At 50.0% G+C, this 20,497-nt stretch overlaps 1 protein-coding gene across 6 annotated transcripts in view; it reads left to right on the forward strand.

Moving 5' to 3' along the window:
• NRAS (NRAS proto-oncogene, GTPase) overlaps positions 1-20,497 on the forward strand; it is a 539,256-nt gene that overhangs the window by 370,296 nt on the left and 148,463 nt on the right. Inside the window, exon 1 of one of the 6 annotated variants that reach the window (XM_078644380.1) lies at positions 2,765-3,070. The exons of 4 other annotated variants lie outside the window; for them this stretch is intronic. In XM_078644380.1, coding sequence (XP_078500506.1) covers positions 2,938-3,070 — 133 coding nt within the window. In that variant the 5' untranslated portion in view covers positions 2,765-2,937. Of the gene's footprint in view, positions 1-2,764; positions 3,071-16,138; positions 16,367-20,497 lie in introns of those variants that run through there. One more of the 6 variants, XM_078644384.1, reaches the window with a different exon arrangement.

The following is a 20,497-nucleotide window of genomic DNA, read 5'->3' on the forward strand; positions in this document are numbered from 1 at the left end:
TTATCTGAAGTGGCGTGGATTCTAAAGGCAATAAAAGGCAATAAAAGAGTATTTATTTGGAGGTTGGCCTGGGATTTCCAATTACGAGGAGAATATAGTGCATTTTGGAAGGTAAAAGTTGAGCTATCAATATGCAATAATATTGTGTTGCGAGGAGACAAGATCGTACCCACGTGTGGAGTGCATGGTAGTATTATCAAAATAGGTCATGAGGTACATGGAGGAATGTCAAGCAGGAGGAGAAAAATAAAAGAGAATTTTTGGTGGCCAGGATTTGATGCCATGGCTGACCGTTGGGTAAGGAACTGTAAGGCATGCAAAGCAAGTGATAAGGTTGTTACACCTTTGTGTTTACCTTTAATAACGGTGGAGCTGCCATATGGACCATGGTGTAAGGTAGCCATAGACTTTATGGGGCCTTTCTCAACTTTGTCTTCCAGATAAACATATGCCATAGTACTTATTGATTTTTATTCAAGATGGCCAGATCTGGGCATGGTAAGCAATGTTACGACTGACGTTGTAGTTGAATTTCTTGAGGACGTTTTTTCAAGGGAAGGTATTCCGGAGGTGCTGGTATCCAACGGGGTGCGATTTATGTCAGAGAAGATGGAATCATTTTTAAAGAGTTCTAGAATTGAACATGTGAGAGTATCCTTGTACCACCCAGAGGGGAATTGTCAGGTAGAACGCTTTAACAGGGTTATAAAAAGAGCAGTTCAATTGGCCTTACAATCTGGTTTGTAATGGAAGAAGTCTCTTAAGGACATGTTTTTGTCTTACAGGATTACTCCCCATGTTTTCAAAGTAAATTGTATTTGCATAGTTAGTTAAAACCACTGCATACCAATCAAACCATACTAATACATTTATTTAACACCATCGCTGCTGGTGCTATTCTTCTCCTGTGCTGGACAGCAATAAAAACGGGTGTGGTCATGACGAGCTGAGCTCGTCATGAGCATGGAAGGGGTTAAAATACAAATTTGCGATTCTAAAAACCATTTGCTCTAGCATCTGGAATGGATTTTTGTTTTAATCTATGCAGTTTATCCTGCTATTAAAATTAATTTGTGAGTAATGGTACAACATGAGTTAAATATAGAGGAATGTCCGTTATTGACCGGTATTGCTCCTAAAAGCATACCTTCTTGAATAAACCACTAGACAACCCAATATTTTCTCCTTATTTAGCCTTTTTCACCTTAACTGTGGATAAGTTATCCCTGTCTGCTTTCTTTTAAGTGCGGGTGCCTTGCACATTCTTGTTTAAATAACAAATAACTGTAAATATTAAGTATGTCCTCTGTCAACCTACATTAACCCTCTAAACATATGATCTTGAATAAGTGAGTAAACACACCCCTTCATTTTGACCTTCAAGATAATTTTTCCCTTTGGCAGCAGATAATTTACCCCATCTTTTGTTTACTTTACAGTGTTGGTGCCTTGTGCAAACCTAGAGAGTAATGATTCTCCCCATTCTGTGACAGGCAGCGTGCACCTTTTGAGTTGTTAAGAGGGAGGAAAACATCTATCAAGTTGGTTCTGTGGTGGTTAAAAAAAGAATGAGGCGGAGTCTTGAAGACAAATGGATCTACAAATAAGGAGGAATGTGCAATTGTTCCAGGAACAGCCCAAATGTAGACAGAATGTTCATATGGGGAGGCCCAAAAAAAAGGTAGTACAGTAGGGATGGGTGAAAAAAATAGGTTAGTGGAGAAGGCTGCGTCACATTGGTCAGAACCTTTAAGAGTTCTCAAGGTTTTAGGAACTGAACTCGAATTTGAGGATGGAAGAATATACATGTAAATCCTTATAATATGAGAAAATCTGATTGTGTGTCTATTAGTGGTGAGGATGGTGATGGATGTGGTTACATGATGGGAGATGGTATGGGTCTGATAGATCAAGAGGTTGTGATTGTGTGTGAGAAAAGAGAGAATGTAAAGGAGAGTGGTGAGGAAGTAGTGTGAGGAGGTAGTCAGGGAAGACAAGCGCTAGAGGTGCATCGGCGTACGTGTGTGAAGAAACTACAAAATAATTTTGATGGCTATATGCTGGGTTAGTACCATAGGTGGTCCTTCTGGGTCAATTGATCGTAGGATAAATAGTTTATGTGTTGTAATTTTTGTATTAATATTTTTCCTTTTAAAGCATGTTTTGTACTTTTGTTGAGTTGTATTATTGGGCGGAAGGTATCTTGGACACATACTTGGCATGGGTGGAATGGGTGGAATGTTGGTGATGTGGAATGGAATGGAAGGTAGGATTCTGTGTGTGGCAGTTGGCGAGGACAGTAGATCCATGGGTTGCTGAGCAAGGGACCTGTGCAGCTCCTTCCTTGTATACATTATTTTTAAATAAAGAATCATATGTATCCCTACCTGAGTGGACTTTGCCTTCTTAACACTGGGTCAAGCAATGAGACTGCCAGCAGTGCCTGCAAACGTGCTTGTGAGCACTACAGATGATATAATTCTATGTCAGGACACGGAGGCGAGGATTACGCTTTTCTTTCGTCGTTTATTTCAACAGCAGCCATCTTAAATATAAACAGAACAATACTGTAGACTACATATCCCATGAGTCTTCAGAAAAGCAACACATTCCAACATAGAGTCTTTAGCCAATCAGGCGTCTCTTGGCTCCATAACTGACAACGAGTCCTGCAGCGCTTCTACTTTCTTCGCTGCTGTAGCCTCGGTGCCAGTTAAGTGCTTCACTTCCTCAAGGGTTTTGGGGGATTGTATGAGGCCGTGCTATTGTGGCACCTTTTGTACTGCTGTGCTGTTTTCTTGGTATTTTTAAGGTTCTGCTTCTTCCGCAGCCGCGGGAACAGTTTTTCTGCTCCTATGTGGCAGCATTCGTCAATTTCATTGCCGGTGTGGCGCTCCGCCGCCGCCAGAGGGCGTGCTCCTCTTCGTCAGGTTTCCAATGCTCTTTGTTTGGCTGGCGCAGGATGGAGGTCGCGTCAGTTTCAGGCTTTTTACAGAATGCCTTCGTCCACGTCTGTTAGGCTCCCCAGCTGCCTGGTGTGTGAACACCCCTCGTGGGGTACAATCAGCAGGTTTGTATAGCCTGTTCTTAGAGTCTAACCCAGGCATAGTTCTGCCTTTCTCTGCCCATGTGAATATAAGGGTGTTTAGCATTCTCTGTGGAGCAGTGTCTCCTGTCAGCTCAGCCTATTACTGACAGCCTATTACTGTTGTGCCTCAGTGGGTGGCCCCAACCCCCTTCCCACCCTTATTGTCATTACACACTCCCCACTCAGGGTCCCTTAACCCGGGTGCTCCCACCCATTATAATTAGCCCTCTGACCTGGTGGGTGTCCACCTTACTTACCTGATACTCACCCCTCATCCTCCATTTCTTCAGGACCGCGTTGGTCAAGAGGAATTTGACGACTATTACGAGGAGGCTCAGTATTTCCCCATCACAGATGATTTTTTGTGATGCAGTGGACGCCTCCATAGTCAGGTTGTCTCAGAGGCGGTGGCCCCTCTGGAGAGGAAATTATTGGATCTGGCGCAGAAGTGTCTTGAACCCCTCCCCGCGAGGGAAGAACTTTCAGGGTCCTTGGACACTCAACCCCCAGAGCAGGTCACTGCACTCCACTCTGAGAAACTGCGCAAGCGCCCTCATCCAGAATGGGTACATTTGGATGCGTTTGCCTGGTTAAAGCAGGTGTTCTTGGACACCAAGTTGCCGCCTACGCCTCTGGCCTCAGCCCCTCAGGAGGTCCCTCCCCCAGAGGGGGGTAGCAGTGGCATCAGTAAAGCCCTCAGATGACTCTCAGGGTGGTTCGAACGGTGAGCCCGGCCATAGCAGGCGCAGGTTCACTAGCAGGCCTATGAGGCAGTCGTGGATCCTCAAGCGGATCTTTTGGAGCCAGAGGGGCTCCTCCATCCCAGATCATCAGAATGGGCCCCTTTTGAAAAAGTAGCTAAATACGTGGCGAGTCGGCTGCGGAAGCCTCTGAACTAGGAGGTCTGCTCCCGCCTCAGGGCGGACTGTCCTCGGCCGTCCCTCGAAGGTAAGGTAGCCCTTACTTCCGAAATAGACGCCAGGATAGCAATGTTCCTTACCACGGTTATCAAGGACCCCAAAAAAGGCATTGACAGGTCCTGATGGGCATGCCAAGACAAGCTTGGTAAAAATATTTGACATGGCTGAGGACGCCAAGGCATTGGGAGCCGTCATTCCCCCAGAGGTCTTGTCTAGTTGGGCTCAGCGACCATTATTTTTCTCGGTAACGCGAACTGCGCCTTCTCCACTGAGAGCCGTAGATCGCTGCTTATCAAACTGGCCCCGAAGCTGGACGATATAGCCACTTCCAAAGCAGGTCAGGTGGCCCAAGGGGGTCTCTTTGGAGACCCTTTTGGGTAGGAGTTCCGCAAGTTTTTCTCCATCTTCACCTCACTGGACAAGGCCCTGTCCACGCTCAAGCCTATTTTCAACACTTGGGTTTTCGGCGGAGCCGGACGTGGTAGGGGGCGCTCGGCTGGACACTCATTGCAGACACCCTCCGGCAGAAGACAGCAGTCGCAGAGAGGACAGTGGCAGGACTCCTCCCGCTTCGGAGGTTTCTACCCCACCAGGGGCCGCTACCGGCTCAGAGGCCAGCACAACGGAGCCCAGGGTGTCGGGGCTCTCCCAGCTCACGGTAAGTTCTGGTTTTATCTCTTGTTGAGCTTTGGGTGGCCGGCTGGCACTGTTTCTAGACAATTGGCGTTCCCTTATGACAGACGCCTGGGTGTTGCATTCGGTGGAAGGTTTCCATGTGGAGTTCTACTGCTCCCTGGTCCAAGTCTCTCCCCCGTTCCTGATTGGGTTCTCTGGCAAGGAGGGGGCCTTGGTTCAGCAGGAAATTCATGACCTTCTGGACAAACGGGCGATCCGCCGTTCTTCCCCTCATCCCAGGGGTTTCCTAAGCAATCTGTTCCTGGTTCAGAAACAGGACGGAGGTCAGCGGCCTGTTATAAATCTCAGGGAGTTCAACGAGTGGTTGGTGTACCTCCTTTCAAGATGGAGGGCATCCACCTACTCCGCGACCTTCTGCGCCATATCAATTTGATGGTCCACATAGACCTCAAAGATGCTTACCTGACGGTGCCTATTTTTCCGCCTCACCTGTTGTTTCCTCCAGTTCCAGTAGCAAGGCCAACCTTTCGAGTTCACCTCTCTTCCTTTTGGCCTGTCATCCGCGCTGTGGTGCTTCACCAAGATCCTGCACCCGGTAGTGGAGAGGTTGAGGTCGCAAGGGATCAGGATAATCATATATCTGGATGATATGCTTTTCATGGCCCAATGTCCCCAGAATCTATCCCAGCAGTTGCGATCGGCAATATACCTCCTCCAATCTTTGGGATTCCTTATCAATCAGGCGCAGCCTTGCCTTCTTCCCACGCAATCAATCACGTTCCTGGGGTTTGTGATAAATTCTGTGGAGGTGACCTTGAGCCTCCCGTCCAGAAAAATGGTGAAGATCTGCCATGAGATCCGACAGATCCTACGGAGACCTCAGACATCTCTGCGCAGCATTGCCAGGGGGGTGGGGTTGCTCTTGACCTCCATTCAGGCCATTTCTCTGGGCCCTCTGCATTTTCGGGCCCTCCAGAGACTAAAAGATTCTCATTTATGCCATACACCCAAGAGGTCCCTCTTTCCGAGGAGGCGAAAGAGGAGCTAACTAGGTGGCTCTCTCCCATGGAGGCGTCATCTTCGGAGCCCTTCCGGGCCTGATGTTCTAGTCAGACGCCAGCGGTTCCAGTTGGGGGCGCGATGTGGAGAGTTCACCACTGCGGAGGGTGGTCCACAGAGGAGCACGCGAGCATTGCACATCAACTGCCTCAAGTTGATGGCAGGGTCCTTTGCAATTCATTGCTGGACCAAGGACCGGGCTCAATCCTGCGTACTCCTGAAAATGGACATTGTGGCGGCAGTCCGTTACATAAATCACCTGAACGGCACTCGCTCCAAAGCCCTAGTGGACTTAGCAAGGAGTTCTGGGAGTATTGTCTGTCACACCAGATCTCAGTGACAGCGAAGCATCTTCTGGGAGTGTCCAACCAGGTAGCAGATTGGCAGTCATGCCATCTCTGGGACTCTAGCCTATGGAACCTTTTTCCTCTGATGTTTCAGGCCCTACAGGATCTGTAGAGATCGTTCTCAATCAACCTTTTTGCATCCCTTCAGGACCAACAGCTTCCCTGGTACTTCAGTTGGAGACCGGACCCGGGGGTGACGGTCACGGATGCGTTTCTTCAGAATTGGGAGTCGGAACAGGGCTACGCCTTTCCCCCCTTTACCATGATCATGCCGCTCACAACGCAGGTCCAGCGCCAGAAGGCGGAGCTGTTAGTGATCACCCTGATTTGGAGAGCCCAATCTTGGTTTCCAGTTCTGATGGAACTTTCTTGGGATTCTCCAATCCGTCTTTGCCCGCTCCCTCATCTCCTGAGTGATCCTGCAGACAGTCTTCACCCTCTGAACATGAATGACTCCCTCCTGCTGATGGCATGGCAGATTACTGGGATAGATGGACGGTCCTGGGAGTTTCAAGAGAAGCTGCGGCTCTCCTCTCAAGTTCCTGGTCCGACAGCACTATTAAACTGTATAGGTCGGTGTAACAAATTGAAATCTTTAAGTCCAGTATATGAAACAGAATAGGTTTATTGAAGATAAGATTCAGGTCATGTAGATAAAATAGAATAAAGTAGATCCAATAATAGAAACCCCACCAGGAGCAGATGGACTCCAGCTCAGCCTCAGATGTAACTGTCCCTGCTTTCAAGCAAAGAAAAACCAAAGGTGGTGATGGACGGAGCGTTGACAATACAAACACTCACCCCCAGTCAACTGATCTGGGTTTAATCCATCACCGTTCTTTAGCTCACTCCGCCACCCCAGTTCAGACATGGCCATATGCAAATCAGTCTGACCCTGTGCCTCATGGGAACAGTCCAGCCCGAACTGCCAAGCCATGTCTTCCCTGGACCGGAATCAAGCTTCCCAGGACCGGTTTCTGGCATTACAGCCGTCTTCAGCCGGGCTTGCTTGACTCCAGTGGCAAAGTGAGCAAGGGACTTACGTCTGAGCATACCCTGCCAACTTAGGGCGAACAAAGAAAAACCAAAGGTGGTGATGGACGGAGCGTGGACAATACAAACACTCACCCCCAGTCAACTGATCTGGGTTTAATCCATCACCGTTCTTTAGCTCACTCCGCCACCCCAGTTCAGACATGGCCATATGCAAATCAGTCTGACCCTGTGCCTCATGGGAACAGTCCAGCCCGAACTGCCAAGCCATGTCTTCCCTGGACCGGAATCAAGCTTCCCAGGACCGGTTTCTGGCATTACAGCCGTCTTCAGCCGGGCTTGCTTGACTCCAGTGGCAAAGTGAGCAAGGGACTCACGTCTGAGCATACCCTGCCAACTTAGGGCGAACAAAGAAAAACCAAATGTGGTGATGGACGGAGCGTTGACAATACAAACACTCACCCCCAGTCAACTGATCTGGGTTTAATCCATCACCGTTCTTTAGCTCACTCCGCCACCCCAGTTCAGACATGGCCATATGCAAATCAGTCTGACCCTGTGCCTCATGGGAACAGTCCAGCCCGAACTGCCAAGCCATGTCTTCCCTGGACCGGAATCAAGCTTCCCAGGACCGGTTTCTGGCATTACAGCCGTCTTCAGCCGGGCTTGCTTGACTCCACTGGCAAAGTGAGCAAGGGACTCACGTCTGAGCATACCCTGCCAACTTAGGGCGAACAAAGAAAAACCAAAGGTGGTGATGGATGGAGCGTTGACAATACAAACACTCACCCCCAGTCAACTGATCTGGGTTTAATCCATCAACGTTCTTTAGCTCACTCCGCCACCCCAGTTCAGACATGGCCATATGCAAATCAGTCTGACCCTGTGCCTCATGGGAACAGTCCAGCCCGAACTGCCAAGCCATGTCTTCCCTGGACCGGAATCAAGCTTCCCAGGCCCGTGCAATGGAAAGGGAGGTGATATGCCCCAGCATGGTAGCCTTGAAGGCGTCCCAGACCACCGGGAAGGGCGTTTCAGGAAGATCATTATTCTCAAAATAAGAGACAATGGCCCCCCTAATGTCCTCAACATCCGCCGCGTCCCGAAGAATACTCGGCGGGAGGCACCATCTCCGTTCCCGGGCAGGGCATGCAGCCGGGTCCTCCAGCAGTAATTTAACGTGGGCGTGGTCAGAAAGAGAGATGTCAGACATATCGACCCCTAGAGTGTCGCGGAGGAGATCACTAGAAGCAAATAAATAATCTGTGCGAGAGTAGGATCGGTGAACATGCGAGTAGTACGAGTACTCCCTCTTATCCGGAGTAACGCCAGGCATCAAACAGCCCGAAGTCTGCCAACTGCTTGCGCAGAGCCGCCAACATTGCCCCCGCACCACTGGAGGAGTTCTCACTCCGGTCCATCACCGGGTTCCATACCAAGTTAAAGTCCCCCCCCACAATGAGCGACGAGCCGTCCTGTGGCACCTGCCCCTCTAGAAGGTCTCAAAGGTAGCGGTCCTGCGCTTGATTAGGGGCATATACATTGCACAACGTGATGCGACGATGCCCAATTTCTACACCCACTCGAAGAAAGCGTCCGTCACCACCCCGGAAGGGCCTGTCGTCTCCCCGCCTGATGCCAGCCCTGCACAAGATCGCCACTCCCGCTGTCTTGGTGTCAGCTGCAGCCCAAAACTGAAGCGGATAGCGGATAGCTAGGGTGTGCCATGCGCGCAGTGTCAGCCTGTAAAAGGTGCGTCTCTTGGAGAAATATGATGTCAGGATGCTGCCGAAGAAGATAGTGCCATACCTGCTTACGTTTGTTGGCGAGTTAAGGCCCTTCACGTTAAGCGTCAGGATCTTCAAAGGGCTAGGTGTGTTTACTGCCATATCAGGATCTTGTCGCTAACCAGCCACACTCTCGCAACACACACCTCGCATACCCCATTTGCACCACACTCACTCAGTCGCTCAATCTCACTCAAGCCCTCAACCGACGCCCCCGCCCCGCACCCTCCGGGAAGGAAAGAAGAGGGAGAGTAGAAAATAGCAGGAAACAAGAAAAGTAGGAAAAGAGAAGAGAGAGAAGGAGCAGCCAGAAGGGCCACTCATCGGTAAACAACAACTGCGGCCAACAGGGCCTCGTTACACTGTCCCCGTTACAGAGCATCCTACACCCGCAGGTTTGGACGTGCTCTGGGATGTAACTCCCTGAGGGACAGACTAAGAGGGGTTGTGACGGTCTTAGAAAGTCAATGCACAAGGAGCTCCCGCAACCACTCTACCCTGCACATCAGGAGCCAGGGTGACGTGAGAGGAGCCGTTGATCCTAGTTGTGGGGCCCCCTATTTCAAGAAAAGAAGGGGGGGAGTGCAATGTTCCGTAGATCAGGAAGTCGGGGAGCGCCCGTCGCGGCCTCCTTTATCCCCCTCGAGGGATCGAATATGGGCTATGATGTCCTGCTTGGCCTGTGAAGGTGATCATTCAGCATCAGACGGTGTACGACGTTGCCGGCGCACTGTAGTCCATGATGGCGCGGCCGCTTTCCTTTCCCGCCTATGCGACGGAGTTGGGCTCGCCGGCGGGGTTGTCGACAGTCGGATGAGTTGCACCACTTCCGTATATGTCCGTATGACTCTACGCTTGGATTCCCACTGGAATATGAGTGCAAACGGGTGACCCCATTGGTATGCGATGCCCATATTGCGCAATTTTTCGGTTACCGGCCAGAATGCCCGTCTCCTCTTCAGGGTGTTGGGCGCTAAGTCTTGAAAAATCTGAATGCTGTGGCCTTTGTAGCGGAGGTCCGGTTTGTCCCGCGCAGCTTTCCAGATCGCCTCTTTTTCGGTAAAGAAATGGACCCACGTCAGGATGTCTGGCAGAAGTCCTGATCGGCCTGCCGGGCCGGTCACGCGGTGCGCCCGATCCAAAGCCGGTGGTGAAGCGTTCTCGTCCCCCCAGATTTCATGAAGGAGCTGCGTCACGTATCCCATGATGTCCTCCCCCTCTTCTCTAAGAGGAATTCCCCGGATTCGGAGGTTGTTGCGACGGCTTCTGTTCTCTAAATCCTTCTGCTTTACTTGGAGCTCAATATTCTGTTCCTCGAGTGCCGCCAGGCGCTGCCATAGGTGTTCCTGGTCCTCCGTACGCACATCCATCGTCCGCTACAGCCCGTCAACACGGTCCCCGAGTTCCGTGACCTCCCTCCGCAGTTCCTTCACGCACGTGTGCACTTCAGTCCGCAGCGATCCTATCTCCATTTTCAATTCCAACATGAAGGTGGACATGAATGCCTGAGTGACCGTCGGGGACTCCTCAGCAGTCCGCGATGAGCCTTCCCCGGCAGCCGTCGCCCCCGTCTTCCCCCACATTGCCACGACAGTGATGTCCTTGTGGGCTGCAGACGACTCAGCTTTGTTCCCTTTATTGGAGCCTGTCAGTGCTAGATTCAGCCGCTCTCAGCCAAGAAACACAATTGGTCCCCACTGCGTCGCAGAGGTCAGAGGAGGGCACAGAGGGCTATTGAAAGGTTTAAGCAAGGGTCTGCAACCGCACCCACGCCCCCTATTACACACCAGCCCAATAAATCCTCCCCTCAACCCGCAATGCACAAGCCTACAACACACAGTCCCCAGTGCCGCTCCCCAGGGTCCAGGGGGTGCAAGATCAGAGGAGGGGGTCCGGCCAATTACCACTCCAGAAGAAAAAGTCACCAGCAATATCCCTTACAAGGGCGTCCAGGCAGTGGTCATCTCCCACCTATGTCTATATCAGAGGCCCTGCCGCTATGTCTCCAGGCGCCCCACTGGCAAGCGCTCCAGGCACCCCACTGACCAGCCACCCACCTATAGGGCCAGGAGTCTGCAAGCGGTGGGTGGGATACAGTCTAGATCCACTCCACCCCAAGGTACGCGCTCCAAGCCACCGGGCTCACGGGGCAATCCCACAGTCTCAGAGAAAGAAGGCGGGCTGCGCTGTCCACCTCCACTCAGCTCCACCCTGGGTCCGCACTGCTCACCTTGTTGGTTGACACCATCCCAGATCGCGCCCAGAGTTAATGGCGCCCCGAGGGTCCAGACCTCTCCGCAGCTGTCGCTCGCCGCTCCAGGCCCCTCCACCACCGATCAGGGCCCCAGGGAGCCTCACACTCTGCAGGCCTCACAGGCACCTGTAGATTGCTGGGTAACTGCCACACTAGATTCACCAGGCCCGAGTCCGGGCCACCACTGGCAAAGGCCCAGACCACAAGATAACAGGACTGTTCTCTCACCGGCTCCGCTGCAGTCGGCTCTCCGTTCCGCACACTAGAGCTGCCTCTGGACTTCACCACATTGCAGGGAGGAGCGCCGTCTTCACCACAGGAGCCCGCAAGCGCCCAGGCTCGCACCACGGGGTCTCAGGCTCGCAAAATGGTGGACCGCAACTCCCGCTCCCCCTGGAGGGAGATGCTCTCAGCCACCAGGGTAACAGGGCAGACCCACAAGTTCAAAGTTTCAAAGACAGATGGCGGACCGCACTTCCGCCGCCATCCCGCTCGCTGGGTCCGCGCCGCTCACCTTGAGGATCGACGCCTTCTCGAATGGCGGCCAGCGGCGCAGCAGGGGTCCAGGCCTCTTCACCACCGGGCAGGGGCCCAGAGAGCCGTACGCACCACAGGCCTTGTAACACCCTACTGGCAGGACCCCAACTGCCCAGTCACCACAAAAGCATCCGCTGCTCAGGAGAGGACCTCAACAGGAGACCGTAGATGGACAGGTGGCGGCCGCCAAGAACTCGCCAGGCCCTGGGACCGGGTCACTGCCGGCAAGGGCCCAAATCGCCAGGCACCACGCCGGCTCCCTCATCGGCTCCGCTACAGGCAGTTCGCAGCCCCACACTCCAACGCCACCTCCGATCTACTCCGCTGCACAGAGGAGAGCCCCTCTCCCTCCACAGGGGCCCCCAAGCACCCGGGCCTCTGCTGCCAGGCCCGCACCTGGCTCGCAAAATGGCGGACCACGGCTCCTTCGGCTCCCTCGCCAGCCGGCCTCTCAGATCCAGGTCAGAGGAGTCACTGCGCAGATGTGTCGCCCGGGTCTGACCCACTATCACCGCCTCTGCGCTACCACGTCCAGCAGAGAGGGGGGGGGGAAACCGGTCGGCCAGTCGCTCCACCCTAGGCCGACAGGGGAGAGTCTCAGGCCGAATCACCCGCAGCCTCGGCTCCAGTCGCCGCTCCGCACCGTCTCTCAGGGCGAATGTCGGCAAAAACCTAGTAGGTGCTCAAGCAGGAGCCCCACCTCCACGAGTAGCCCCGGGCACATTACCCGCGAAGGGCCGTGGTCCTCTCAAATCGCCACAGCAGTCAGGGGTCAGTGCGAACTGGAGGCGGGAGAAAATGGCGGTCTCCGTCCGAAGCCTCCGGACAGCCCCAGCCAGGCAGCCACAGTACCGTGTGGAGGGCTAGCTCATCTCGTTTTTTCCGCCGTAGGATCTCCACACCGGGCATACACCTCCGGGATCGTACACAGTGCCCGGCGGGCCAGCCACTCGTCTCCCACGCACTAGATGGAGCCTCGGGGCACAGGGCTCAAGATTGCGGCCGCACTGTTCGGGCCGCTCCACCGTCTCCGTCTGGCGACCGCTGTCGCTTCTCAGAGGCCTGGGCACTTCGTCGCTCGCAGCCCAGGTATCAGCAGGGCACCGGCACCTCCCAGATGGCAGGTAAGAGCCCCAGCTCCAAAATAATGGCCTATGTAAGCGGTGGGGCAGCGGGAGCTCCTCCGGAGCACGTCTCACCACATCGCTGTCCACTCCACCGTTTGTTTATTTTTAAGATGACTGCTGTTGAAAAAAAGAGGGAAAAAAAAGCCTAATCATTGACTCTGTGTCCTTAATAGAACTGAAACTTTCCGTTACGAAAGCTAGGAAATTTGTAATTCCTGAATACTATAAGGGAGCAGCTGATGTGGTGCATTCTGTGTCTCACCAAGTTGGAGCTGCTACTGCCCCACCACATCAGGAGCATTGCCATGCCCTCTGTCTTGGTGACTGAGTCTTGGTGAAAAATCACGTTTGGAAGACGTGTCTGGAATAGTGATAAAAGAGACAGGTTCAAGTAATCCTTGAGACAAGCACTGGCTTTGTTGTTCACTGTGTTTTCCTTTTTTGAACGGTTTTCCTTTTCATTATTGAAAAAGCCCTAAGCTTATGATGACGCTGGGATTCCCACCTAAATTTTCACCTTACCACTCCAAGGGAACCACAGGTCGACGGGTCTCTTTAGTCTGCATGGAAGTGTGAAGGAAGTTCTTTAAATTCAATACCCATTTTGACAAATTCTCGAAATCAATGCATTTTAAGGCATTATTCTCTCTACTAAGCACTACATTAATCAATGAATGACATTAGCATAATTCTATATATTGCAATACTCTCGAATAGTCCTACAATTCTCAAACCAAACATTAGTAGGGTCCTCTAAATGTGCGGGTGCTGACTACAAACGGTTATGGTGCACCCCTACAATTTTCCAAACAACATGGCGCTCTTTCACTTTCTAGCCATCATAGGCTGAAACACGTGTTGGCTGAACCTCTGCAGTTTCAAAAATACTTGTACTTACGGACTAAGAGACTAGCATCTGTGTGATATGCTTAGTATAATTGTCACATATCAATAAATGCATATATTAAACGGCAGACGCCTGCCCAGCCGGGCACCGCTCCCCTCTCATCTCCCCCGCCTCTTTCTGGGTTCCTCTGGTGACGGGCGTTCGGCGGGTCCTGTCGCGACATTGCCGATGCCTCTGTGCTTTCTCTGGATGGCCGCGAATGAGCCGGGCTGGGGCTCTCTCCTCCTGACCCTCCTGATTCTACGGCCGCTGCTTTTCGCTACCGCTGGCCCGCCTGCCTCGCTGGAGGCTTTGGCGGGGGTGGGAACTGCAGCGCTGCTCTCCGGGATTTTCTGAGCCTGTCTGTTTCCATCCCTGCCAGTGAGGCGCTCCCTCTAGCTGGGACTCTGTGGCGTCCCGTTCTCTAGATTGCTGCTCTGGAGCCTGTGTCGATCTCCCTACAACCTGGGAGAATGTATTGAACACTGTTGCCACCGCTGCCGGGAACCTGTGCACATGGACGGCACAGCTGTGCTTCGGAGACCGCCTGCCCCCCTTTTGTCTGTCTGGCTCCTTTCCCCTTCTTGTTCTTCCTTAGTTGGTTCGGCTCCCTGGTTTTCGTTGGATTTTACCCCGTAACTTTTGGACTGGAAACACGTGTGCGCCCCACCATTTCGGGACCGTCTCCTGTTGTCGCTCTTGTCCTTGGTCCCCCATCTTGCGAAACAGCAGACATTCTACTGCCCTCCCTTGGTGCTGTGACTGCGTCCCCCTTCAACCCCACTTAATGGAACTCTGCTCTCCTGCTTTTTTGGGTCTTGACTTGTGAAAATCTACTATTTGTATATATATGTATATATAGAGATAACTCTAACCACACCTATGTGACTCTTAGAGTTTATCCATTTGTATCTCTTCCTTGAGTGACTTTACAACTTGTACATTTGCAAAAAAAATTCTGCTTGTATCTCATCATTGTGTGACTCTACAACTTGTACATTTGCAATTTTTTTTTGTTTGTATCTTTTATGTAACTCATGTAATCCTTAGTCCTTATGTATCGCAACTGGTTCTTATGTAAAGCGCTCTGACACCTTCGGGTAATGTTCGCGCTATATAAAATCGCATTAAATAAAAAAACAAATTAAAAAAAAACGCATACAACATGAAACTCAAAATTAACTTTCGTCATCAAAAGTTGTTTCATCTGTTATGCACATGCATTTTACCAATACACAGTTAGTATTTATTTAGGTTTATGTGCTTCGACCAAGTTAAATGCACGCAAAATTATCATAACTGGATAGGGTATTTTTAAAACGCATGCCAACATTTCAGAAGAGCAAAGAGGGAGATTTTTTTTAAAAGATCCGGAGAATGGGGCCTTGAATCGGGTTAATGTCATGTGTGGGCTTTGGAAGTGTGCTGCTGCAGGATCGGACAGTTGAAACGCAAATGCACGTTCTTTTTCTTACCTTTCAGAAGCATGGAGCGCAATGGCAGGCAGAGAAAAGGTGATGCAAGTGTTGAACACTGCCTGGCCTGGCACGTTGCTGGCAGTGCATTCACCCCCCCTCCCCCCAGCCCGCCCCTGAAACAGAGCACACACACACACAGCTGCCCGTAGTACTTCACAGGTCTTTAAAAGACCATGCGCTTGTTAATGAGGCTTAATTGGTTTTTCACCCCTCCTAGCCCCTGCATCGCCCCTCTGACTTTTTCTGGAAGAATTAGCACGTTACACAATACCAAGGCCTGTCAGCTGAAAACCTTGAGGAATCGGGTTTTTGCTTGCAGGAATCGGGAGGCGGGAGATTAGCCCTCAAATCGGTAGTCTCACGCCTGAATCGGGAGGGTTGGCATGTCATTTACAGAACTTTGGAAAGAAGTGAACACCTCATGCACTTTAACCTACAAGGACTAACACAACTATATGAATTACACTTTCTTCAAACAATGCTGAAATGAAAAGTGTTGAGACAAATGAACCAATAGGCGAATGGTAATAACCAAGTGAAAGACTAAGTGAGGGTGTGTGTGTGTTTTTTCGGGGTGTTGATGAGCCAAGAAAACTTTAATCTAACTCTATAACAAGACCTAACAGGGAGCGGCACTAAATGAGCCAGGCTGCATCAAGGGAAAACAACGAAGCCCTTTAATACCACGGTGCAGTCATTTCAAAGACGCACTCGTTTGTAGAAATTCTATTACCTGGTGACTGTACTGCGAATGTAATAAGTTTAGGTAAATAATTTTTTGCAAAATCTCTGCAACTGTTGTCGCCGTCATACACTCGTACATTTTCCCATTCACTTTATATTAATTTATAAAATACAAAATATGCAAAGAATAAAATAATATTTTTGTTAAATGATAATAGAGATGTGTACACAGTTTGAATAAATCACTATTTTAACTACTTTAGTTAGAATGCATCTAATTTCAACCATTATAAGATGGCCGCCATCTGCGCTCATAGGGCTCATGAGAACTTGCGCTTCAAACATACTGGGTGGTTCGGCAAGGGCTGCTAGTAAACTTTTCAACAGCCTCGCGCTTCTCGCCTCTCCGGACGCGGAAGTTTTATAGAAAAGGGAAGGGCCAAATTAGTTTGCGCTCCTCAGTTCTGTAGTTTGCTGAGAGCCTGCGGGGAGGATTCTCGAGACCCAGTTAAGGTCCCGCAGGAGCATGCTCCAGACCACCCTGTACAACACGCAGAGGAGGACCACGAGGTAAGTACATACCTGCGACTTGAATAGAGTCTTTTACATGCATATTTCAGTCTCATGGCCATTTGACTTGTAACACCAGGATTGGGTTTTCAGCCAATAGCAGGAGTGATTTTTGTTTGCTACTAGTAAAACACCAAATCTCATCCCGCACCTTGCTCTTGGTTTAAAAATCCAGAACTGGTTAAAGGTGTTGTGTCTTGTATATACCACTTGACAGGCTTTCATGCCAACACTGCGCCCACTCTTATGGAAGTCTACGCTCTCTGACTGCCTGAAATGCAGACAGCTTTGCAAAAAATGTTAAGCTGGATCAGGAAAAATATGTAGCCGCTACCCTCGCTTCCTGCTTTGAAACTTGCACATATTTCTTGTTCGCGCTCTCCCCTAGCATTTCACGCTCTGGCTTCCTGTTGTTGATTCCTTGATTAGCAGCCACTAAACGCTCTCACTAGATGTCACGGCTATCCATATTACCTCTTATGGCCAGTGCTTTAAATAGAAAAAAATAAGTGCAGGCACTCATCAAATGGAGTTAGAGGTGCGGCTAATGAGCGGGGCTGTGGGCGGGGCTAGAGGTAGGACATGATACAATGGTACTACTTCCATCTGTTGTGTATTCATACTGTTAACTTATATGCAGTGGTGAATCCTTTTTTTTATTTAAATTAATTTTTGCATGCTTAGGCTCTCCACATATAGGAGGTATTTTTTGTTGTTGTGACATATTAGTGCAATATTCTTTTTTTAATTAATGATTGCAACAGTGTTACCAAGGCTACACCTAATGGCTTTGCCAATACTAGTTTATCTAGTGCAGCTTCTTGATGCCACACTATTATTGTCAGGGAAGTGGAATTATGTGATTCCATTTCATATAAATAATGGATCTGCCACATTTGCCACACCATCTGCTGCATATTCTGAAGATTTTAACAAAAAACAATTGTTTCTACCCCAAACAGTAAAATAGTAGTAACACATGCTACTGTGTAGTGAAGGTCCTTTACAAAGGTTCACTGCTCACCTTTCTGTTGCTTATTGCTATGTTTTGGTGTTAAACTGAAATGCAACTTATGCCTGGACAGAATTAACAAGTATAAAAATGACAAAATAATTAAAACAGTCAGTAAATGTTCTGCATTACACCGCATACTTTGCCTTTTGTTGCTGCATACTTTTATCAAACCTGCCTCATAATTACAATGGCCCTGATTTTCATCTTTGATTTACATTGGGCTCAAGTCACTCACACAGGCCCGAGCACACATACAAAGCAGTCTGCACACTTTTTTTTAAAAACACCTTTGTAAAGTATCCACGTTCTCTTTTTTCCTCTTTCCTTTACACGTAAACGCTCACACAAGTCGTTAAACACTTGCAATTAGTCAAACACTCACACAAAATGCTCACGCAGGATAAAGGACACTTTCAACTCCTTACCTCCCATGGCTTCCTTCATTGCCGCTCTGTGGGTCGCCTGGATTCTGGGATGTGCACCAATGCACACCATAGTGTAAATGTGATTGACAGAACAGTGTCTGAATGGTACAGACACTGCTCTGTCAAGCGCAGCGTGAAGATGGCATTTTCAGCATCCACACGCTGTTGAACGGTTCAGCAGGGGATCAGCACAGGGCTTCTCAGAATTAGCAATTAACAGTATATCAGACATGAGTACCAGTACTCTCCTTGGCGGAGGGAGAAGTGCCGTTACTTAAAGGGATAAAAATAAGAAGTGCCGGTACTCAGTACCGGCCCATTTAAAGCACTGCTTATGGCTACATGCCAGCTAACTGAGAACACGCTAGTGCACGCCGAACCCTCTGAAGATCAGTGGCGGCTTTATGGCGGTTCCACCGGTGCAGCCGCACCTGGCGCTGAGCTGGGGGGAGTGGGGGGCGTGCTGGTTTGGGCGTTATGTTTAGCAATAACTTGTGGGTTTAAAAGCACCTGCTGCAGGGTTCCTTGAATGTCCAGCAGTTTTCAGGCAGGCAACATTATCAATGTCAAGATAACTCTGGTGGTTAATGTTTCTGCCGGAGAGCGATCTGAGTTTAGTGGCAGTTGTGACTCATCATAAGGTAGCGCAGAGGGTTAATATGCTTGCCGCAAAGAACGCACATAGTACAGATCTACATTTCATGTAGATAACTCGGTGAGTTACTTTGTCACAGAGATCCTTTTTAGGTCTCGCCAGCGAGACCTATTGTCAGCGTTATGCCTCCAAAGGGAGACAGACCGGGACACCGCATATTGTGGTCTGTGGACGCACTTCTAAAGAGTTGCGCTTGCGCAGATGCGCTTCCACATATACACACGAGAGAGAGAGAGAGAGAGAGAGAGAGAGAGAAAAAAAAAAACAAACACACAAAACAAAACACACACACACACACACACGAAAACACGAACCGGCGGCGGCAGCCATCGCGGGGCTCTCCCTCGGGCATGGGAGCCCCGCGTCAGTACTGCTTCTCTGGGCCAATCACTCCGTGGGCTTCCCATAGAAAACGGGAGTCGCGCCCCACGACAGTCATAACGCACCCGAACCTCCGGCTGCACATCCCGACATCACTAGTGCCCGTGCGTAGCTCACAGCATGACTCAGGAGTTGGTCGCCATGGTAATACGAACACACTTATCCTACTTCTGCTTCGCCTGCGGCGTACGCCCCCATCCGGTCGGGAACAATGACTGCCGCATATATGTTGGGAACTTGCCGCCCTATGAATGACCCCTCTGCCAGACTGTCACTTTTCACACCCCTCCCCCCCAAGCAAAGTACCCAATCCCGGCGCATTCCGTCCTTGGAATGACCAATTGTCCGAAAAACTCAGGGTGGACAGAAGTCATTAACTACGGTCCTCTACTCCTGCCCCCCTCCTACAATGTAAGAAAACAACCCGAATCTCCCTTCCGACACCCGAGTAAATAAGGCTCAAACTGTGAGTAGCCTCGCCTCGTTAAGAGTTGTAACGAGGGTCCGGTTAACTAAAAATATGCATTTGTAATGCAGGTTTCCCATTGAATTGCAGTGAGATGGATAACTGTTAGATGGTTGGAGCAGGGAAATGCCCGTCTGCTGGTCAGCGGAGCCTTGAACCATTCCTTATTTGGAAGCCAGATAACTGACTTGGAATTTGTCAGAGGGAAGCTTGCCATTCCGTGTTTACCTTGACCCGGTGATCGACTGGTCTGCAGGACAACCTGCCACAGGATCCAGCAGTGTGCCTGGGTCTACTTACTACAACAGGGCACACTACACCTGACCTACCAATGACCCTGACTGACTCCCCATACAGCATCACTACTTATACCAACACTGCACAACCTGATTGGTCCCCAGCTTAACCTTTCTCTTGCTCATTTATTTACGTTTTGAAGTTGTCCTATTAGAGTTGAAAAAACAACCAATGTTGCTTTGTCTTTGGATTGGTGGTAAAAAGGAAAAAATAAAGGGAGGTATTTGACCAGATGGCGTGTTCGTTCAGAAGAAGGAAGTCTGTATTACCTTGAGTGGCAAATAGCCAAATTGGAACAACCCCAATATCTGCTCTCAATATTTCTTGGAATGCCGTCTGTCTTAAAACTCATCTGTCCAGGAGTACCTCTGAAGGAAGTCTGTTCCATAACATTGTGTGTCGACTGCATGTCGATCATTCCCTAAACTGAGGATTGAGCCTTCTTTCCATACAGAATTTGTCTGTGGCTGGATTGGTTGTTTGCTTACTTGGGTTTGGCTTGCTACTACATAGGGCACTTGGGTTCCATTTCGGCGGCCTTCTCTAGAGGGCTGTGCAGAGGGCATTAAAAAAACCCACCTCCAAATGGTTGATTTTCCTCGTGTCTCGAATTTCCCCGCCTTCTTTTCTGAGTGGCGTGGCAGGGTACTCTTACCAGTTCCTCAATATCATTTTTTCATATGTAGGACCATGTACGCTGGTAAAATGACTATGCTAGGCACAATTGTATGACACCTTTATTACAAGACCTAACACTCACTGTTTCTAACTGGAGCAATGCATTGTGCGTTCACCTTTAGCTCATCCACGAACATGCCCAGGGCCTTTAATCAGCTGATTTTTGTATGCTCAGTACATGCTGCTGATGCATGTTAAACTTGGAGCATGATGG

Source organism: Lissotriton helveticus, chromosome 5_1 (assembly GCF_964261635.1).
Source record: "Lissotriton helveticus chromosome 5_1, aLisHel1.1, whole genome shotgun sequence".
Taxonomy (NCBI): Eukaryota; Metazoa; Chordata; class Amphibia; order Caudata; family Salamandridae; genus Lissotriton; species Lissotriton helveticus.